The sequence below is a fragment of the Hippocampus bargibanti genome, linkage group LG04 (assembly GCF_051943395.1).
Source record: "Hippocampus bargibanti isolate YZ-2025 linkage group LG04, ASM5194339v1, whole genome shotgun sequence".
Taxonomy (NCBI): domain Eukaryota; kingdom Metazoa; phylum Chordata; class Actinopteri; order Syngnathiformes; family Syngnathidae; genus Hippocampus; species Hippocampus bargibanti.
Window position 1 is genome coordinate 11,678,603 of NC_142737.1, and position 22,401 is coordinate 11,701,003.

At 40.2% G+C, this 22,401-nt stretch overlaps 1 protein-coding gene across 2 annotated transcripts in view; it reads left to right on the forward strand.

The window, feature by feature from the left end:
- Nucleotides 1-619: 619 nt before the first annotated feature.
- The window catches only part of arl15b (ARF like GTPase 15b), a 114,034-nt gene continuing 92,252 nt past the window's right edge, over nt 620-22,401 (forward strand). The window contains exon 1 of one of the 2 annotated variants that reach the window (XM_088994039.1): nt 620-1,032. In XM_088994039.1, the coding sequence (XP_088850165.1) occupies nt 1,021-1,032 (12 nt within the window). In that variant the 5' untranslated portion in view covers nt 620-1,020. Of the gene's footprint in view, nt 1,033-7,383; nt 7,453-22,401 lie in introns of those variants that run through there. The other variant, XM_088994040.1, reaches the window with a different exon arrangement.

The following is a 22,401-nucleotide window of genomic DNA, read 5'->3' on the forward strand; positions in this document are numbered from 1 at the left end:
TTTTTCCACGTTAGAGCTTTGTTCCAACTTCAGCTGTTAAAGTGCGATATAAACCAAACGGTATATATTGTATTGTATTTTGGACAACCACCCTCATTTCAAGATCATATAACCCCAGACCTACATAATTTAGGAATTAACTCTTTTTTTCTGATGAAAAAAGAGAGTAAGGTTTCTTACGCGGTATTGAATGTTTATGTAGTCCTAAAACTCACTATTGTATGGGTAAAAAACCATGGCACTGGAGTGAACATACATATTTTTGCACGTCTCGCAGTGAATGAGTTAAAGATGATCAAGTAAGGACTGTGAATAGTCACGGATTAATTATGATTATTCAAATTGAGTTTACAATACTTAATTCATAAGTATTGTAAACAGTTTACAAGTTTACAGTTTACAGTTTACAATATTTATTTCATATTTGAATTCTTAAATTAATGGAATAAAAAAAACGGGAAACTCTAAACTATGAAACCAACTCGATTGGATTAATATATTTTTGTTGATACTTCGCTGGGCTCATTGCTTTTCCGAATCAACACAGTCGCCATGTGTTTGGTCACGTGAGCACGTTACGCTCATACGCCGTCTTGCGTGACGTCACCACGGAGGCTTCGTCGGTTTCCTCAACTAAACAAGCCAGACAGCCAACCAAGCAAGCAACCAAAGCAACGACTTTTGTGCTTGCTTTTCAGTGTCTGTGACAAGAAAAAAACTGCAAGCTCGAGTGTATGCTCCAGGCAGGAAAACGCCCTCGAACCGACAAGCTTCCCTTCGCTCGCGTCGACCCGGGACGTCGCTGCCTCGTTTCGGTTTGCTTTCAGCAAGCGGCGTTGGAGACGGTGAAGAAGAAAAGCCCTGAGTGCTAGCCCACTGAAGGCTCTTTTTACACACCGCCGTGGCTTGTCGGAAGGCGGGGAATACAAAGCGACGTGTTGCCAGGACGCCCCTCTTGTCAAATTTTGGACATTTTGGTCAAAGTCTGCTCGTCTTGCTGGGACGCCATAGCGGTTGCACATGGATTATCTGGTGAGTAAATGTGGCAAAATGGAGTGGCGTTGTTGCTTTTTCTGCCTTCCAATATGATTACGCCTTTTGACGTTGCTGTTGTTCGTAACAAGGGGTCGCCCGGATATGTTAAGGGAATCCTGATGCTAATGAGTTTTCTCATCCAGACGCTCTTGTTAAACGTCGATTTATTGTGTTCCCAACTGATTGATCTTTTTACGTTTACACCCTCCATCAAACTCTTGAACCAACTCTGTTCAAGTTCCAGCTGTGCCTTGAGATACGTGCTTGATTCGTTCTGTACTCTTGTGTGTTCAAGTTCCAGCTGGGCCTTGAGTTACGTGTTTGATTCGTTCCGTACTCTGTTTTCAAGGTACAGCTGTGCCTTGAGATACGCCCTTGATTCGTCCGTGACCTTCCACCGAACTCATGAACCAACACAATTTTCAGAATCAGAATCAGAAAACCTTTATTCGCCCCACAATGAGGAAATTTGAACATGTATACAATATTATAACAACTATTTCAAGTACCAAGATATAGTTCACACAAAATTGAAATTGAATGAAGATGACTAAACATAAAAAAATGTCAACCCTAAATTATCCACTTATACCACAGGTGTCAAAATCAAGGCCTGCTGGCCAAATCTGGCCCGTCACATCACTTTATTCGGCCTGCGAAAGCAAATCAAGCATGTCAAGTTCCATGATGCTTGCTAAAGTCTGAACCAAAATTTAACATTGTCCCATGTAAACCTCAATGACAGTCATTCTACTTCACTTCAGATTTGAAAAGTAGTCATTCATGAATTTGTTGTGCACTCTATATGTAATAAATGGAGGGGTTGAAACATTCTAATGGCTTCCCTAAATTCACAACTACCCTCGAGAGGAAACCATAACGACAATGTGGCCCACAGTAAAAAAAATGAGTTTGATACCCTTGACTTATACAAACAGTCCTTCTTGTAAAATCCGTAAGAAACCTGTCCTTGTTTTACAGTACTGCCCCCAGTTCTCACAATTCTAGCCCCTCAAACAGTAAGTAGTCTCATGTTCATGCAATTCTTCATGAAAACAGACAAATTATGTTTGTGTAATAAGACATTTATTTGTCGATATCTGCTTTCACTTTGAAATAAAATGATCACGACTTTTCTCTATTTTCGGACATTTTACGGATCAAACCCTAATCTTAATTTGCTTGTGCATTTTTTTTTTGCTTGTGTAATTTTATTTTTTCAGTAGTAGTTCTGGTTTAAATAGTGAGTGGTTCATATGTGGGGTAGGGAGTGGTGGGGCCTTGTGCCTGTGATGGGAAGGGTGCTGCTGAGTTGAAACAGTGCAACAATAGACAGGAAGCAGGGGAAAATAATAACACAGACATTATTGTTGTCATACTTCAGGGAGTGCAAATGCAGAGGAAGTTGGCCCCTCAGTATTGTCAGAAGGCTTATAACAAGTTGTACACCCAACCAATATCGAAGTAAAATGGATTGTGATGCCAATCCATCCCATTTCTTACTAAACGTGTCTTCATTTTGGTTACGGGTGAGTTGGAACCGTAATATGGGTGACTTTGGCCGAGAGGCAGGGTGCGGTTCGTTTTTTTGCCAATCAGTCGCACAACAAATAGAAGAACAACCAACTTTCCACTCATACTCTCACAGACAATTTCAATACTCACACAGACAATTTCAAAACGGAGACCAGTCCAAACACCCATTTTCGACAGCACATCTCCTTAATTAAGGTTATTGCCAGGCAAACAAACATCCACACTCACATTTGCACATCTGAACAATTCCGATTATAATCAATATTATTATTATTATTTTTACAATAACCTTTGGAGCACCATTAGTCTAAACCACAGTCAAAATGGTCGTAAGTCGAAATCCATTCAAAATGTTGAATAGAGACTCTGTGCTAAATGACATGCATACGATCTGATTCGGACGCCACAGGGGCGGGTGGGCATGGGTCTGGGTCGCCCGTGTTCTACCAGTTGCCCTCTCCCTGGCCTTATCCCGCATCTTAAGTATAGGTGGTCGTAAGTCGCACCGGCCATATGTCGGATGTTACCTGTATTCTGATTGTGGAAAATGAATTAAGCATCAAAATCGAGCATTTAAAAAAATCAATGTCCATGGGTGGCCAGTTTGGTAATTGTTGTCAATTGAAATTTGTACTTGACACTTGCGCAGGACTCAGATCTTCTTCTTTTCCTTTCGGCATTTCCCATCAAGGGCTCACCACAGCAAATCAGTGTCCTCCATCTTTAGAGGTTTGATCCGCATGTTTGTTTTGGCCAAGCTCAGATGACAACCAATTACAGATCAGCTTGCAAACATCACATGATCAATCTCAAAATATTTTTTTCATTTAAGTGGAAAGTTTTTCCACACATTCAGCCATTCACAGACATAACGAGGAGGCGGTTTTGAGTGTTGTTTAAAGTCATTCAAAAGTACGTAGCTTTAGTTGAGAGAGCTCCAGAACCTCCTAGCTTTGAAGTAGCTAATAACACTGTATATTCTTTAACACACTGGAAATAACTGAAAGGTCGACAAAGCAATAAATACTCGTATTTTTATTGTTTGTATTTTTTTGTCTGCGATGGTTCAAAGAGCTTAAATAGTTCCATGGAGATTTTTGATGGTGCACGGTGGACAAAGTGTTAAAATGGGACCTCACAAGCAAGCAGTGCTCAGAGAGGAATTTGCTGCTAGCTGTTGCTATGATACAACCTTGCTAAATTACAAGTCCACCAAGTGGCCGGACACGACCTGGCAGCGGACTGGACGCTTGTCTCGTGTGAGAGGGAGACAGCCTTTGTCAGGCTTAAGTTTGACTGTCTGGAATTCATGTCATTTTTTGTGCTCATTTCTGGTTGGAGGACTATTCACAGACTTGAAAAAAAGAGACAGTGGCACAATCATTGCGAATTCCATATTTGTTCCACTTGTCTAAGTATGGTTTAACTAAAAAAGCCATTCAGTAATCCATCCGTCCTGCGTTTGAGGAACACTGCAGTAAATGGATAACGACTCTGTTTAACTATGAACGTTGACAAAGGAAACATGGCACGATAGTCAAATGCTTTTCAGAGGTAATTTATTTGAGCCACATGACCAGCTTCTTTCATTCCAAAGGGAAATACCATGCTCGAAACGTCACCTGAAAGAATGCTTTCTTCAACTAAATTTGGTATAACCTCAGTATAACCTCAAAGCTTTAATGCCGCCGGTTCAACATCTGTTTTTGGATTTAGGTCATGTGACAGTCGTTAAGTTGGGTTGTGATTGGTCGCTGCCTGAGAAACAGTGATATCATTTTCAGTTGACAGCAAGTAGCATCGTGGCCACCCCATGATGTGTGGATTGGATTGGATTGGATTTGCCTTTATTAGTCTTGCAGTGGAGAAATTTACATTTCACAGCAGCAAAGTTATCAAAGGAATGAAAGTAGAAAAACAAAATACAAGAGCTGCGTGAAAGGCAGCCACTTTCGCGGCGCCGTCTTGAAGTCAAAAGAACAAAAAATAATAATAATAACAAATAACATGACAACACAAAGACACAGAGAGTCATTCATTGTGTGGGGTGAATATGGCTGTTTATTTCATATTCTACGAGCGCAATGTTCTTCACAATGTTTGGATTGGTGGTGCAGAATATGAGCGTAAAATAACAAACATTTCTTGACTTTGCTGTTCAAGTACAGTGGGACCTCGGTTTACGAACCCCTTGGCTTACGAACTCTTCGGTTTACGAACGTTACATTTATGAAAATTTTACCTTGGCATACGAACTATTTTTCGGGATACACATGGAGCTGGCACAATAAGAGATGTGTCGTTCGTGAATGAGCCCGTTCTCCAAACAAGGAAATGGCAGCTGAATTTTTTTTTGTCCTCTATTCCCCGCCCTCAGTTGACGGTTAAAGCCACATGATTGGTCAAGAACGCAGCAGTGGGGTATGGGGTTGTAGACTGAGAGAGAGTGAGGCCGTTCTCCAAAAAAATAAAATAGAGCCACGCGATTGGTCAAGAACCCAGCAGTGTGTGTGTGTGTGGGGTGGGGGGGGGGGTCAACATTAAAGAGACAGGCAGACAGAGAGAGAAACACACACACACGAAAGGGAGAGGACAGAGCTTGAAACAAAAAAGAAAAGGTGAAAAAACAGTAAAATGGTGAGAAAATGGATAGAAAACAGTGACGTTTGGACCCATTTCAACTTTGATAGTTCAAATGCAGAGTGTAGACTGGAAGGTTAAATATCCCATCAATCAGGCTCCACAAATAACGCACAAGTCATCTGACACTTGATGCAAAAAGCTATTAACCCAGCTAAACAGATCACAATTGATGAACTAGATACAATTACCACAGAGAAAGCACCTACAAGGGATCATTCCTCAAGACGGTGAAAGAAGCCTATGTTCGTCATCAAGTGTTTAATGCTGAGGAAACTGGACACTCCATTCCATCAAGCCATTAACGACCATCACAAAGGTAAATAATATGACTTTATTGTACAGTACAGTTTATTTCTTTAATCATAATACTATAACACATTTATTCTATATAAAATAAGGTACATTTTGTGTAGTTTTAAGGCTTAGAAAATTATGTTTTATGGGGACCTGGGAACTGATTATTCTCATTTTCATGGTTTCCTATGGGAAATTAATTTTTGGGATACACACTTTTCGCATTACACACTCTGTCTGGGAACCAATTAAGTTCGTAAGCCAAGGTCTTTATTGGGTCTTAGTTTGGCTTCATAGAAACTAAAACTGCTCATGATAGATAGTGCTGGGCAACATGGGTAAAAAAATATGTCATGATATCGGCAACGATAAAGATACACCACCACAGGTCCACGATGTGGAATAAAGATACACCACCACAGGTCCACGATGTGAAACTGTCGCGGCTTGGAATTGAAGCGGATTTACCTGAGACAGGAGATATCAGATGATCTGTTTTCATCAATCGATGCGACTGCTTCGTGTTTGCTTTCAAAAGCTTAGCTTGTAGCAGATGTGCACATTCTGCCATGACGTCCCTGAGCCACTGGTGAAAATGAGGCTTTGATCATCTTCTCTTTCATGTAGGACTGCTTCATGCAACAAAGAGGGTGCAGAAAGTGCTTAAGATCGAATGACTGTCTGCCTCTTTTGTGTTGTGTCACATGATTTATTTTGTTTCTTGTTTACTTCAAGATGGCGCAGCAGTGTGGCTGCCTTTACAGCAGCTCCTGTATTTTTTGTTGCTGTTGTGAAATGTAAATTTATCCACTGTGTGACAAATAAAGGCTCGTATAATCTAATAATAATAATAACTTTTTTCACAACCCTTCAATTCAATGATAAATCCACTCAAAAGTGCGACTACAAAAAGTTAGCACGTGCTAACAGAGGCAAAGCAGTCTAGATATTTTTTTTTACAAATGTAGATATCAATCAAAATATCAAATGAAGTATTACAGAAATTGTTTAAAAAAATCAAGTCCCACCTATTAAAAATAGACACAATTCTAAAGTAGTTCAATAATACACTAAAGTCCGATACTGGTCATGAATATTATATATCTTGATCTGGATAATTGTATCCCTAAAATATTTAGTACGGTCTTGACCAGAAAAGCTCCTCGGGACATCGCACAGGTTCAGATAAGATGAACCACAAATCCCAACAAGTCGCAGTCATAAAAAGAATCTGTTATTAGATTTGGGTCCATGCAGAAAGATGTCTTGGCCACAATATGCGATCTTGACGGCGTTTTGTAACAGACTTTTAGTTCAATTTGACAAAAAATATCAGCCTGCGTGTTTTGGGTATTTTAGATCCTATAATGTTTTTCTGATGTCAGTTAGGAAACAAAAAAAATGGTGTCGGTTATAAGGGCAATCATGGGGACTGTCACTTGACATCGGTGCAGATTCAGCAACATATTGACTCACTTGACTGTTTTCTACAAGACCAGTGCAAGTCTACCAACTTACAAGAGCACTGTTTTCAAACGACAACGTAAAGTATGGACAGTCCGGGCGTGTAACGGTGCCTAATCCAATTTACGGTTTTATTCTGGATTGGAGTTGTGACTGCACCCTTAATCTCTGAGACAAGATCTCCCACACTGATTCTTGTAACACTATTTTTGTTTCATAGCGAGTAAACACATGGCAAGCTTCTCTCCCACCCGTCCGTTGAAACCTGATTTAAGAAGCCCACCGCGAGGCGTCGAGACACGCGACTCGTGTCGCTTCCCCGATGCCGTTTAGCTGAGCCACTCCTGAGCCGCCTCCGTCCATTGACTCACTCTGGGAAGCGTGGCTTCCATGTGTTGCCGTGGGATACGCCTGTTGCCGGGCGCTATGTCGGAGGACATGCAGCTCTCCTTTGCCTTGTGCAGAATTGGTCTATACAGGGTAAGAAACATTCCCCAGAATGCTACAATGGTTTCTTCCAGAGAGATTTTGTTGCGTTGTACATATTTATATATGCGTTGTGAGTTTCAGGATGGTGGATTTCTCCTTGTGTTTAGAATCAGGCGTTGATCAGCTCTGGCTGTTACCTGATCACTGAATGGAGTGTTTTGCTGTGATTCACGTATGCAAAACGCTTAGCGGGAGGAGTCAGAGGATGTCAATATTTTTATCGTGTACTGTGGAGGTAAACGTTTCCAATAAGATGATATTTTGAGGGTATCCTTATTGTGGGTGTCTGTCTGTGTAATTATTAATTAATTATTTTGGGTGCTGTTTTCAGTATGTGGAATAAATAATTGAGATATTTACCGTTTTAAGATTTTCTCTGGTGTCTAAACCTCACCTGGCCACTTTGATTATCGGATGAGCTGACAAACAGCGAGCCTCGTTGCATCTATTAATACTGTGTCTCGCACATGACTCATCGCACCCTCTGTTGCACTTGAATCCAGCATGTGGGAACACCACAGATGAATGTTGGCTTTATTCGAAGCCCACTTTTGCAGAGACGTCTCTGTTTTTTTTCATGCAGGCCGATACGCTTGACACAGTTGACAATTTTGAAGGCCGGTTTGTCACAGAGGACCTCGTCCCATCGGACAGCTGTTCGTCGGTTTGAATGGATGCACCATTCGAATGAGCAAGTTGCCTCTTAGATTTTGCGCTGATTGTGTTGGTTGGACCAAATACTCAACTCAATTGTGTTTGTGACTTTTTATATTTCAAACCCAACAATCAACATGCAGGCTGAACTCACATTTTTTCTAATAGAGGTTAATGGGGTGCCCATTAGGCACGTTGTGGTCACTTCATTTTGTCATTAATGATCTGGAAAATGACCCCCCTACTGCCCCTCCTCCTTTGAATCCTTGGGCTCGATAATCTTATGGCAGGTTCATGCTTGGCTGGAAAAACAAACCCATCAGAGTGTGCATGGGCGTCTGCTCCAATTAAAGCGAAAAAGTACTCTGGAAGTTACACGTCGCAGCACCTTGCAGCAGATGTACTGCTGCTGCTTCTCAAAGCGAAAATTTTGTACCGTGCATTTATCTTACTCTTGAAATTGTAATAAAATTAACAAGATCTCGGTAATTCATGCTTCTGTTTGAGCCGTAAGCTGTAGAAGAATTTGCGCTCAGCTGATAAATATTGCATGCCGTATCCTGATTTATGCACTTTAACACGGTTTCTATAAATAGAAATGAACCAATCTAAATAGAACTGCTTCTTCACGATACTGTTAATGAATTGGTGTTGAAGTGCCATTACAAAACAACAACAACAAAAATTTCTGACCCTTTTAAAATAAAAAAACAACAAATAAAACAGAGCCTATAAAATTACCACATAAGAGCAAACAGACAAATCTGTGCTGTATGTCATGCATATTAGCATATTTGACAATAAAGCTGACTGACTTTGACGTCCGTGTAAGCTCTCAGTCGTACAGGAGTGGTCCATCGATGAAAAGGTTTCTTCACCCGTCATCTGTACTTCTTTGAAGGTGTCGGACGTTTCACTTCTTATCCAAGAAACTTCAGCAAACTAAAGTCTTAATGGTAGTTTAGGCCCTATATATATCCCTACTCTCCACACGTTGCGGTGCCGGACTCTGCTATGATAGGTCCCTGCTCTCAGGTTGGGGGGAGCAGAGGACTACTCCCTGCAGCTGCTCCACTGATAGTTCCTATCGTTCTGACTAGCGACTGACCTGATTGCCCCACTTCGACCGGTATCACCTCATCAGTATTACTAATCCTATATTTGTTATTTTTTCAATTTTTTTTTTCCCCAAGATGGCGGCGCATGAACACGCAGCGGCTCCCCTCTCCCGGCAAATTGGCGTTTTCATGTTTATGTTTGTTAAGTAATTATAAGTACCTTGCATGCTGGGTTCGAGAGGACAGTAATTTCATCTGTGCTGTATGTCATGCATATTAGCATATTTGACAATAAAGCTGACTTTGACTTTGACTTTGATGTTGCCTAAGCAGGCTATTGTATGAACGATCCAAATTGAACCTCACCCCACCAAACCGGTGTAATGAAGGATTTAGTTGTTTTATGAAAATCGCTTCACATCAATATCATATGAACAATATGGAGCACATCAGTAACTGTCATGTATTCTTTCACTGCAGGCCAAAAACATGATCGTCACAAAAAAATAGATAAGTCTCGTCAATGGAGGGACAAATCGAACGATTGCTTCATTCAGTGACTTTATTGGTGCATTTTGACAACAGGCAAAAGGTATGTTCACAGCCCATCGGTGATTCGAGTTTTTAATAGAACCAAAACCACTCTGTGAACATAGTTGGCCGCCATTCGATATGTGTCGTATAAAACACTCTTTGGACTGGTCGAATTGCTTTAAAGGACAACCGACACCATTTTCTTTGTTTCCTAAGTGAAATCAGAAAAATGTTTTATAGCATCTAAAATACCCAAAACACGCAGACTGATATATTTAGTCAAATGCAAAACACCAATAAAAATGAGTTAAAATGTCCCAAAACTACTTCAGAATGACCCCGGAAATTGCGAGTTTCAGAGCGTCCGGCCCCCTTGTTCGTGACGTCACGCCAGGACGTCTTTGCCTTGCTCTAGAATCAAAACAATGGCTTCAGATTCGGAGAAGATGCTTTCTTGTTACTCTTCCAGTTATGAATATGATTCAAATAGTTCTGAAGAGGAAAGCATAAATGTTTGCAATCGATTAAAGAAGTCTTTCCGTATCAATTCGAGCCGTCTGGACTCCAATGTAGCGTCCCAGAAAATGCACAAGATGGCACCCAGCTCCATTGGAAATGGGTTTATTTGTCTGCTGGGAATTTGTGTCAACTAGTATCAAATAGTAGTCTTGGTGCAACACGCGATTCACCATCGCGTTATTTATGTGTTTCTCTTCTAATATCGCCATCAACACGGATCAACACAAAGTTTTCAGACCAAACAAAATGCATTGTGTGTTGCTTTCTCGGTCAGGGGTGTTCCAGACGTGACGTCATGTCAGGCATCGTCATCAACTCAAAAACAAGATTTCATTGAATATTCAGCGCGAGTTTTAAAACGTAAAATATAGCTGTATTCCGTGGAATCTTTGTAAAATACGCTCACTAGAAGTCATTTGAAGTGATTTTACAAATTATGGACACAACTTGTCCGGAGGCGTCGGTCGTCCTTTAAACACAAGTGTCAATTCGAGCCGTGTCATGTTTCATATGCTCCTCACGCCACATTGTCTTATCACTTTTGGAATTTTCATGCTTTGCTGGGCGCGACGGGATAGACCCATATGGATAAATGCTTTAGTTGTGCCTTTAATGTAGTAATTTTACGGGATCTCTGTGTCAGAGTTTCAATTCCAAACAAGTGTTGTCGCCTCCAGTCCTTGTGGTTTGTCTTGATAAAACGCTTGCTTGTCTGTTACATGATAACAACTATCCTTGTGTTTAAAATCAGGCAACCCAGGAAATGATATTTTTAGCCACATTATCTCGCTATACTTAAGTCTGGTTAACTCATCCGCTGCCATTCCCGAATTTGTTCGGATTTTGGTTTTTCATTGTGGATGCCGATAAAGCACTGGTCAGACCTCTGGCAGTTTTTTTTCACTCCCACAAGCAACATTTTCCTTTTGTACAGCCGCCCCCATTTCAAGCTCAGATAACTCCAGACCCATATAACTTAGGAATTCAGTATTTTTTTTCTGATGAAAGAATACAATATAAGATTTCTTCCACTGAATTGAATGTTTATGTCGTCCTAAAACGCAATACTCTGTGTGTCCTGCAATTTGACTGAAAATGACAAAAACCCTGGCACTAAACTGGACACATTTTTGCACCTAGTCTGACAGTGAATCTTTCATTTTATCATTTGATTAAGATTTTATTTCCCGGTGCAATAACACATACTTTGAACTATGACAAGTTATAGGGTCACACTGTATAGATCAAATGTGTGCGATGAATACTCTTTGTTTAGGTTACCAAAATCACAAGAAGTCCGATTTGTTTATTGTTTTTATGCTCTCTAAACCCAGCTGTGCTCTCAAAGTGTGGGACCAACCTTCTACTTGCAACCTGCTTCCGTCCTTTTCGAAGGCAGGATGGGAGCAGCGATTGGGCCCCCCCGGGCTGAAAATGTCCCCACACTTGGAAGTGCGTGGTGGGATGTTGATTGAATGGTCACTCACCCATTTTTACTGGTTTCCTCAAACGTGTATGTCAAGCTTTACTGGTTTGTTTTGTTTTGTCAAGGTCATTTTTGGGAAGGAATTTTGCTCCGCTTGTTTTGGGGGGGCAAAAGAACAAAGAAGTACTTCCTGTTTGACGTTCGACTTTGGGTGGAGGGGTAACACATTGGCCTTTTGTGAATTTTGTATACCAGGAACTGGAGCGTAGTAAAGTATGTCACATTGTGTATGAGTGATTGCTAAACAGAGCAACAATTGTACAAAATAATTTGTCAATAGTGCCACATTCAACCTCAATACACCCTCATCCATTTTGTTTGACACACAACATGCCCAACAGAAGCCCATTGCACAACCTTTGTTTATGACCAAAATGCCTCCAACAGGTAGTAGGCATTGGTCCTTCTCTCGCTCTTGCCCTCTAATCATCCAAACCATCCATTATCTGACTTACATTGCCCTCATTTCGATATTACCTCATTTTCCGGTCTATAAGGTGCACCCAAAATAACAAGCATTCTTCTTAATTTTCTCCAGAAGATGACCCTGCGCCTTATTAAATTCAGAATACCCCTCACATACTACTAATTCTACAGGGGGAAATGGAGTTGGTGGCTGGTGACAGTATTTGCGAGACCCGTTGTGGCTAAACATTACTTCACACATAAGGCGCACCTGCGTATAAGGCGCATGGTCATCTTTTGAAGAAAATGAAGGCTTTTGAGTGTGCCTTATACACCATAAAATACAGTACTTTTTGGTAGAATCAGTGGCAAACAATATTTTATTCTAAGATGTTTTTCTGAGCAAGATCGTTTGACTTGACTTGCGTGCTTTATTTTTTTGGCTTTCGTAAACAAAATAATTTCCAGAATTCTGCCATGCCCTCCGCATTTGTGTGTGTGTGTGTGTGTGTGTGTGTTGTGTGTACTGTATATACAGTATAAGTACTGTATATAAAGTGTAATGTGGTATGGTGGTTTATGGGTTAATGTTCATTTGTGGTCGACAAAAAAGGGTGGGATTTCAAGCATTGCCCATTGGTTATAATATCTTTGCATTGCAGTCGCAGCAGGTTATTACCAGCGGGTCAATTACCGATTTGGCAACCATGTTGCAATTACTATTCCTGAAACCCTCTTTTTTTTTGATGAGATGATGGCCATTTCGTCACTAACGTAGAAAGAGCAATGGCGTCCTCTACTGGTAATGTACGTTAAATGATTTAGTTAATTTGTTTATCATCTATCCATTATTCCGTCGATCTATCTATCCATCTCTCCGTCTGTCTGTCTGTCTCTGTCTCTGTGTGTCTGTCTATGTGTCTGGCTTTCTCTGTCTGTCTGTCTCTGTCTTTCTGACTATCTCTCTGTCTATGTCTCTCTCTAGCTCTCTCTGTGTCTGTTCTATCTGTACTGTCTCTCTTTATCTCTGTCTCCCATTGTCTCTATGTCTCTCTCTGTGTCTGTCACTCTCTCTCACCCTCTCTGTCTCTTTGTATATGTCTCTCAGTCTCTGTTTATGTACCCCCCCCCCCCCTCTCTCTCTCTCTCTCTCTCTCTCTCTCTCTCTCTCTCTCTCTCTCTCTCTCTGTCTCTCTCTCTCTCTCTCTCTCTCTCTCTCTCTCTCTCTCTCTCTCTCTCTCTCTCTCTCTCTCTCTTTCTCGCTCTCTCCCTCTTTCTCTCTTTCTCTCTCTATGTCTCTCTGTCTTGCTCTGTCTGTCTCTCTCTCTTTCTCTCTCCCCCTTTCTCTTTCTCTTTCTTTTTATTTCCTTTCTGTTTCTCTCTCTCTTCTCTCTCTCTCTCTCTCTCTGTCTCTCTTTCTCTCTCTTTCTCTTTCTCTCTGTCTTTCTGTCTCGCTCTGTCTGTCTCTCTCTCTCCCCCCTCTCTTTCTCTTTCTCTTTCTTTTTCTTTTTTATTTCCGTTTTCTTTCTTTTCCTTTCTCTTTCTCTTTCTCTTTGTCTCTCTCTCTCTGTCTGTCTGTCTGTCTCTCTCTCTCTCTCTCTCTCTCTCTGTCTGTTGAGCAGTTAGCATGTCAACCTCACAGTGCAGATGTCTGGGTTTGATGTTTGGAACTGTCTTCCTGTGCGGAGTTTGCTTGTTCTTACCATGCCTGTGTGGGTTTTCTCCGGGTATTCTGGTTTCCATAGGTGTGAGTGTGGATGCGGATGGCTGTGTGCCCTGCGATTGGCTGGCAACCATTTCAGGATGTTCCCCGCCTCCCCTCATGAGGATAAACCAGACCGTAAAATGGATGGAAGGATAGATGAATGTTCTACAAATGCAGAATATCCCATTTTCAGCAAAGGATGAACTTCCTTCTTTTGTCCTCTGTGTGGTGCCAAATAGTTACGGATCTTTTCTTACTCCAAGCAAGTGAACTGAAAAGAAATGCTTGACCTGCTTAATTGTTTCCAGTGATTGTCAGCACAACATTCAACACAACATGGAAGCCTTGGCAGCCATCATGTCATATCAATCAATCAAAGTTTATGCATATGTTGTCCTGTTTTATTTATCTCTATCTGAGCAAATACAGATGACCTCGGGTTGTTTTTGTGAGCATTCGCTCCCCTGATCCCGTGCCCACTTCATGGCATATTATAATTGTAGTGTTTTTGTGGCATTTCAGACGTATGTGTGGGAACTGGCACATCAAAGAGACATTTTTCAGTGAAATCCTAATCTGGTTTTATTGTGTGCAGCCCTTTGCACCTATTAAATTTAAAAAAAGGGAAAACAAGTTTCTGTGAACAGAGGCCAAAACATGTTGAAACCATTTGAGCCTTTATCGTAAGCACTTGTTTGGCTCAACCCCATTTACTTTTTCTCACATTAGAGGCCACTTTAATGTTTTTACTCCAAATCTGGCTCTGTTCATTTGCTCAAATATTGTTGTGATGGCCACCAGTTACATGGTAAGAAAAAGATACAATTAGTGCTGCCCCGTGAGTCTTTTTTCATCCCAAAACCTCAAGAATGAAATATATTCCTCCAGTGACTCAAATGATGTATACTTGTGACAACATCAACAAATATTCTTCGTGAAGAAGGATCATGGCTCAGGCCTTACACCTTTGTTGAACGTGTCACATCCAGTAGGTGGCATCCTAATACAAGGGAACAAAAACCATGAAGGGTCGCATTGAAGTAACCACACATGAATTATATCGATTTATTAAAATAATAATAGCAATTAAAAAATAACAAGTGCAGTGTCAGTGCCAAAAAACAAGGACTGAAAAGTACTGTGTGCCTGCTTTGGTTGAATTTTTCCTCTGTGCTTTTTTCTAAGCTGCTAAGAACTGTTTTCCCTCTTAACAAATTCGATAACAATCTTGTGGTTCTGCATTTTTCCTCCCCTTTCAGAGAAGATGTCTATTATGTGTTTTGAGTAAATGGCATGTTGTGAAAATATGTCAAAATTAATTTGTAAACTGAAACTCAAAACAAGAAAAACCCAAGGAGAACCATGGCCGTTTGTCAAACACTGTGGGTACTAGATGCGCCCATAGAGACGTCTTCACTCCCACATTTTAGCTTTAGCAGACAAACTATTAACGACACAGACAAATATTTTTTAATGCGCCTTGATTTCTGTCTCTGGAAATGTGGGAAATGTAATTAAATGTGTAATGCGCATGTTCAAAAGAAACTGCTCAACGTATGAGCCAGCCACGCACGTCGTTCATAAAATATGATGTGTCTCTTGATGATGAGCCAGACATGTTCTGCTGCTGTCTACCATTCAGGTCTCGTTGTTTGTTTCATTTACTGCGCAGATGATACGAATTGCCTGGGAAATTTCGGGTAGGCAAGTGATGTCATTATCGAATGTATTACTGTATTATATTCAAACTGGACCTCCATATTTTGTGAAAGCTTCCGACTTGATCCTAAGCTCAGTTTTCAACCAAAAAAGATTCCGATGAATGTGTTGTCACTGTGAAGACGTTCGGAAAGTAAAGTGGGTGTACGGAAAATGTACAAGATATTTTAACTGACACTTGAGCAAAAGTTTTACTTGGGATCAGCAATTGGGCACAGTGAAATACTCTGGCCGCACTATATGGGCCATATTCTCCCAAGTGCTCAAGTAAAAAGACGTCTGTGTAAGCTCTCAGTCGTACAGGAGTGGTCCATCGATGAAAAGTTTTCTTCAGCCGTCATCTGTACTTCTTTGAATGTGTCGGACGTTTCGCTTCTTATCCACGAGGCTTCGTAAGCGAACTGAAGTCTTTTTGCTGGTAGTTTCGGCCCTATATCTATATCCCTACTGTCCAGGCGTGGCAGTGCCAGACTCTGCTATGATTGGCCCCTGCTCTCATGTTGGGGGGAACAGAGGACTACTCCCTGCGGCTACACTGATGACTTCTATTGTCCTGACTGATTCACCTTGAATTGTGATGGCGCAAGGGTCCCGTGTTAAAAGACAAGCCTGTTTTTGTTATTTATGTCTTTATTTACATATTATACATTATACATAGGATTAGTCATGCTGATGAAGTGATTCCAGGGCCAATTGGGCAATCAGGCCAGTCGTCAGTCAAGACAATGTGGTCCTACAGGAATGGTCCATCGATGAAAAGGTTTATTCAGCCGTCATCTGTACTTCTTTGAAGGTGCCGGACGTTTCGCATCTTATCCAAGAAGTTTGCGAAGCTTCTTGGATAAGAAGCGAAACGTCCGACACCTTCAAAGAAGTACAGATGACGGCTGAATAAGCTTTTTCATCGCTCATGCTGAGTTCTGTATTCAATCTTTTTTCCTTTTCTGGTACATTAAAATATGTCGCTGTTGAAATTTCTCCATGATGAAAAAAAGGTTGAGGTCTACTAAGCAAGCATCATTGTTTTTTAGGTCTGGTACTTCCTGCTTGGCTTCTCGGCAGACTCTTTGAAATAGGCAGAGCTTACACCGAGGCTTTGTCGTACTCACGCGCAACGAAAATCAAACGCAGTGTGAAATGGCAGAAGAGATGACTGAATGATTGACATTTTTCCATGTACCTTCTTTAAGCTCACGAGTCTGAGCGCATCTCCTTCACTCTTATCGCTTTTATTAGCGAGGTAATTGAGTTTGGGAATTGAAAGTCGCATTCATTTTTGCAGAAGATAACAAAAGGAGTGGAGTCCGTCTGAGCCGAAACAATGTCCAACGCGTCCACATCAACAGTAGACAGTGACTGTGCCACAAGTTCACGCGGTCAGTGCAAGATATTGATTGATGCTCGATGTGTATTGCAAAACGATGATGGACGGCCATCACGCAGTCTGAGCAAAACGGTACTTTGCACCCATCACGTTGTCTTACGTGGACATCTGGATGGTGTCTATCTGGTTCTTATTTTCCACTTAGTCTGTTAGAACACAGCAGTTAATTTGCCAGTTTGGGAAAAGTAGTCGACAGCAAGGCGACTCCAAATTGAAATGTTGAATTGAAACTCCCGCAACAAACGCGGTACTTTTAGTCAGTTATTAGTCAGAGGTAAACTGATTTTGCGAGAGGGCTGGGTGAAATCAACCCCAAAAGAATTGCCTACAAAATAAAGACAAGCCCCTCTTGATAGTTGACTTAACAACGTACCTGTGCAAACGTCCGACGTTTAAGCAATCCAGCAGAAATGCAGCGAGAAGAGCCTATTAGGTGACTTTGAATTTAGCGTTTTAAATTGCCCCAGCCGAGGGGCCCGTGGGGTGCAATTATTAATTACTGATGGCTTTTGCTTCCCAGTGTCAGAGAGTCATGGGGCCATTGATATCACATGCGTCGAGAGGCAGAAGAGCAAAAGGCCTGTCATTACCATCACCCCTCAAACAATGCGGGTGTTTGGGTCTCATGCATTTTATTTGCCTAATTGACGGTTAGGATGCACTTTTTTGACCCCAGTTTTGTTTTTTGAGGAGGCGACCGCGCCCCCTACAAGCTTGGTCTTGATGAGGAGAACTTGGTGAGCTTTCAACCTCACCCAGCAAGAATCTTCCGAATGTTCTTTGATGGCAAGAAAAGCCACTGGAGACCTCAGGGGCCTCGTTCGCTTCCATTTATGTATCAACACCATCACACATTTTGGATTCTTCTTGACAAGAAATGAGTGAGGAGCAAAAAAGAAAAAATGTATGAAAGGCGGTATAGCGCATATGTGGGATATGAACACCCACATCTCCAGGGTGGTACATTTTGTGTATGTGAGGAGGCAATGAAAGGGTGAGGCCATGAACTCATACCGGGGTTTCCTCATTTGCATAATTAACTGTTGACACTAACTGTGCTTAATGAAGGCCTATTGAAGTCACTGACCCTTCTACACAGCCAGCCCCTGGGAATGAGACACAGGCTCCTCCGGCAAAGGTTAAAACAATGTGTCTGCTTCGTTTCTGACAAAGAATCATCCTCCACCCGAAACGACCTCCCATTTCCCACATACTGTCACATCCATTATGATTGTTATCATTCACCATCGGCTGACTACCGTGACTCGTTATAAAGTTTTTAGCTTATAGAAATGTTCAGATATGAGTCCGCATCACTATAAAGTGTCTTTGGTGTCCCCAAGGTTTTACTCTCCACACAACAAGGCCTTATAGTTGAAAATGCTGTCCACCCCGTTATTGTGTGGTATCTGCCCCCTTTGATAAGCTGTCAGATTTATTTTTCAAGGACATAACCAGCTTGATGTTAGTTTTCAATACAATCTGAAACAGTGGAAAGTTACAGAATCAATCATTATTCTTATTTTTCTGTGATTTTCAACATATTTTGTGTTGTTGGATATTGTTGAGTTTGACATGTCCACTCAGTCATAGTATAACACAAATAGATAACAAACACCTTTAATGAATTTGAAATATATTGCTAACTGAATCATGTTGACCGAAGTCAAGGTCCAATGTGATGTTCAATAAATACCATTGACCAAAAATGTCCATCAAGTCGTATTGTACATTGTTTGCTAGTAATGAATTTATATGAGAGAAAGTACCGTTAGCTTAACCTGTATACATCCCAAACTGCAAACATGTATTTAATAAAAGGAGGATGAGGTCCAATTTATCTATTTATGTATTTATCTCTGTATCTTTTTATTTGGGTATTTATTTATGTATTTATTGATCTATTTATTTATTTATCTATCTATGTATTTATGTATTCTTTGCTTATCCAGTTCTATATTTATTTGCCAGTTTGTGTATTTTTCTGTTTATTTATTTAATTTATGCATTTTCCACAAAGCTTTTTCAATGTATCCTTTTGTCTATTTATATACAGTAAAGTCTCGTTATATCGATATCGGATATATCGATAGTCCCGGTTATATCGATACTATTTCTATGCACGCACGGAGAAAATTACATGCGAACAGGGTCGGATATATCGATAGTCCCGGTTATATCGATATTTTTTCGGACTCCCTCGAATATCGATATAACGAGACTTTACTGTATTTCTTTGCAGTGTAGACTGGGTATTTCTCAAAAGCCCACAGTCTGGTATACTGTACTTGCTTTTTGGGATTGGTATTTGGTATATTTGGTATATATTGGTATAGCATTGGTATATATGAAAAAATCAGATTTATTATTATTAATAATAATAATAATAATAATAATAATAATAATAATAATAATAATACATTTAATTTCTGAGCGCCTTTCAAAACTCATTCAATCATAAAAAAAATATTTCCATTGAAATTGGATTGTATTGCATAAGCCTTCATTAGTCTTGCAGTGGAGAATTTACATTTCACAATTAGCAGGGTGAGGAAAGGAAAGGAAGAAGTAGAAAAACAAAATATAGGACCTGCTGTAGAGGCAGCCATTTTCGCGGTGTCATCTTGAAGTCAAAACAACAATAAAAAAAACCTAAATAACAAATAATGTGACACAACAAAAAAGACAGACAGTCATTCAATGTTAAGCGCTTTCAGCACCCTCTTTGTTGTATGAAGCAGTTTTAGATGAAAGATGGAAGGATCATAGCGTAACAAAGATAAACAAACCACTCTGGAAATTTTCAATAGTTCTTCAATGCATGTGTGATAATTTAACACAACGAGAACTATTGTGTGATTGAGATTTTTTGGATGTTGTTCAACCTCCCAAACTGGACGTCATGTTGTTTTTCCCTTTTTCTGCAAACTAGTTGAGACTTGAAGTCGGACATCATTTATACAACATGCTAAAACTACACCAAAGCGACTTGGTTGATGGACATTGATGGAGTGCATATAGGCCCGCAACTTCACATGAATAAAGTGTCACATGAATAAAAAAAAAAAAAGTAGCCTGTGGGATTATTATTGGATGTACATTCGTGTGGTGTAGTTGCGAATGGGAATCTAATATGATCCAAGTGTGGGAGTAGCTTTTTTTTTGGGGAGTGGGCGTGGGGGGTTGGGGGTGGTGGCGTCATTAAAAACACCAGAAACAAAAGTCACAACAATATTTTGCACTGAATGCATGTTATGAAAGCAAAATACTTTTGCACTGGCGGGATCTCTTATGAGATTGCTATCATCTACATTTAAATAGCCCCTTATGTTTTATATTACTCGAACTATGTTTCTATCGCCTAATTGCTCGCAGTGCAGAAAAAATCAATTTCTGCTTTTGTCTTTGCAAGGAAGCTCGTAACAGAGATGTTTTTCAAACCCTGCAGTAATTTGATAGTGTTTTTGTGGTACAAAAATCAAAGTTGAAAGACAAAGCCAATGATATTCTGGTCAATCATCAAAAACATGTTGATCAGCGGCAAACCTTGAAATCTTTTTTTTTCTCTAAATCCCCGCCAAAAAGGGTGACCCATTTTGTCATTGCCGTTTTTCTTCAGATTGTTTTATGTGCATGAGCTAATGATTTTTATAAATAATACGACGGGAATTTCTGACTTTATTACCGAATTAGCATAAGTCAGTGATACACTTTGGCACATCCTGCCAATGTAAATTAATATGACCTGGATAGGTGAGACAATATAAGCCATTTTTAAACTAGCAATTTTTTTGAGTTAAAAAACAAGTTAAAAAAATTACTAATTACATTACACTGTTAAGTTAACAATATCGTGGGCACTTTATTTGTCGAATGTATCTATTTACCATATTTTCCGGTGTATAAGGCGCACCGTAGTAGAAGGCGCAGCCACAATGAATGGTGTATTTTCAAACTTTTTCCATATATAAGCCTCACCGGAGTATAAGGTGCACCTTGAATTAATGAAAAAAGTTTTCCATGTATAATATATAAAGGATTTCCAAATACACGATACACCACTTTATAAGGCGCACCAATAAAGGCTGGTGTTACGCACTACTTTTTCTACAGGGGAAATGGAGTTGTGGCTCAATATTACTTCACATATAAGGTGCATTTTTGGCTGCGCCTTATACACCGGAAAATACAGTATTGATTTCCTTGCTGTCTGATACTTTCAAATACAGCTTGGACAATTTTACGATTAGACATAGATATATATTTTTTCAATACATTTGTAAATGTACATAGTGTTGTTTATTTTTATTTTTTATGTATTTATTTTTAGTACGTTGACAGTAATGGACACTAGTAATAGTGGTGTGACTAGTAGCAGTCATATTGCATCCTGCAAATCCACATAGTTTTTAACTCATTCACTGCCAGACGATTTGCAAAAATGTGTCCACTCCAGTGCCAGGGTTTTTGTCATCTTCACTCAAATTGCAAGACATTGAATTTTAGGACTACATCAACATTCAATGCAGCATAACAAACCTTACACTCTCTTCTTTCATCAGAAAAAAAGAGTTAATTCCTGAGTTATATGGGTCTGGAGTTATCTGAGCTTGAAATGGGGGTGGCTGTACGAAAGGCGAATTCTGCCCCCTCATGGGAGAGAAAACATTGACAGAGGTCTGACGAGCGCTTTATCGGTATCCCCGCAAGAAACAAAACCTGAACAAATTCGGGAACGGTGCTCCACGTGATGCTTTTCAATCCGCAAATAAATTCGGGAATGGTGGTGAAAGAGTTAAATAATACATCTCATTTATTGTATCCTGTCCGTGTGTCCTTTGCTACACAAGGTTGATTGGAGACTGGTTGCTGTGGACTGACCTTGTTTTGTGTGTACAATATGATATACGTGTGTCCTCTATTTTAGGAATCAAAATTGTGCCATATCCTGCTAAAATCTTTTTTATAATTGAAAGGACTTTCCCAGTTTGTGGGCCATACTCAATCAATTGCAATCTGTATGTATTAAAACAGATTTATTGTTCACTTCGAATTTTTTTTTGTCTCACAGGGGCCTAGAAATAGTTGATGGGGCAGCCTCTTTCATATTTTATGACAATGTCCTCTTGTAAGAAACTTTCCCACACTTGATTCGGTGAGAACGGGGGCCCAAAGATTGGTTTTGAAATCAGAATTTATTTTGTCATCACAAGATGCCTTATGAAAATGTGCTATCACTGATGTAAATGGGACAATTAACAACCCCATCCACCCTTTTAATGTCTATGAGAAGGGCCTCCCTGCACCCCCCTCGGTTCTTGCACACTGCTTTCTGGGCGTTCAAAAGGGGGCCCCTTGAGCTTTGATCCTCCAACATGGGTATGTAAAAACATCTTTTTTTGGCCAACAGTTTGCCCACAAAACCATACTTTTTGCCGCCATATGCTAATGCGGCCTAGCTAATCACCCTTTCTAA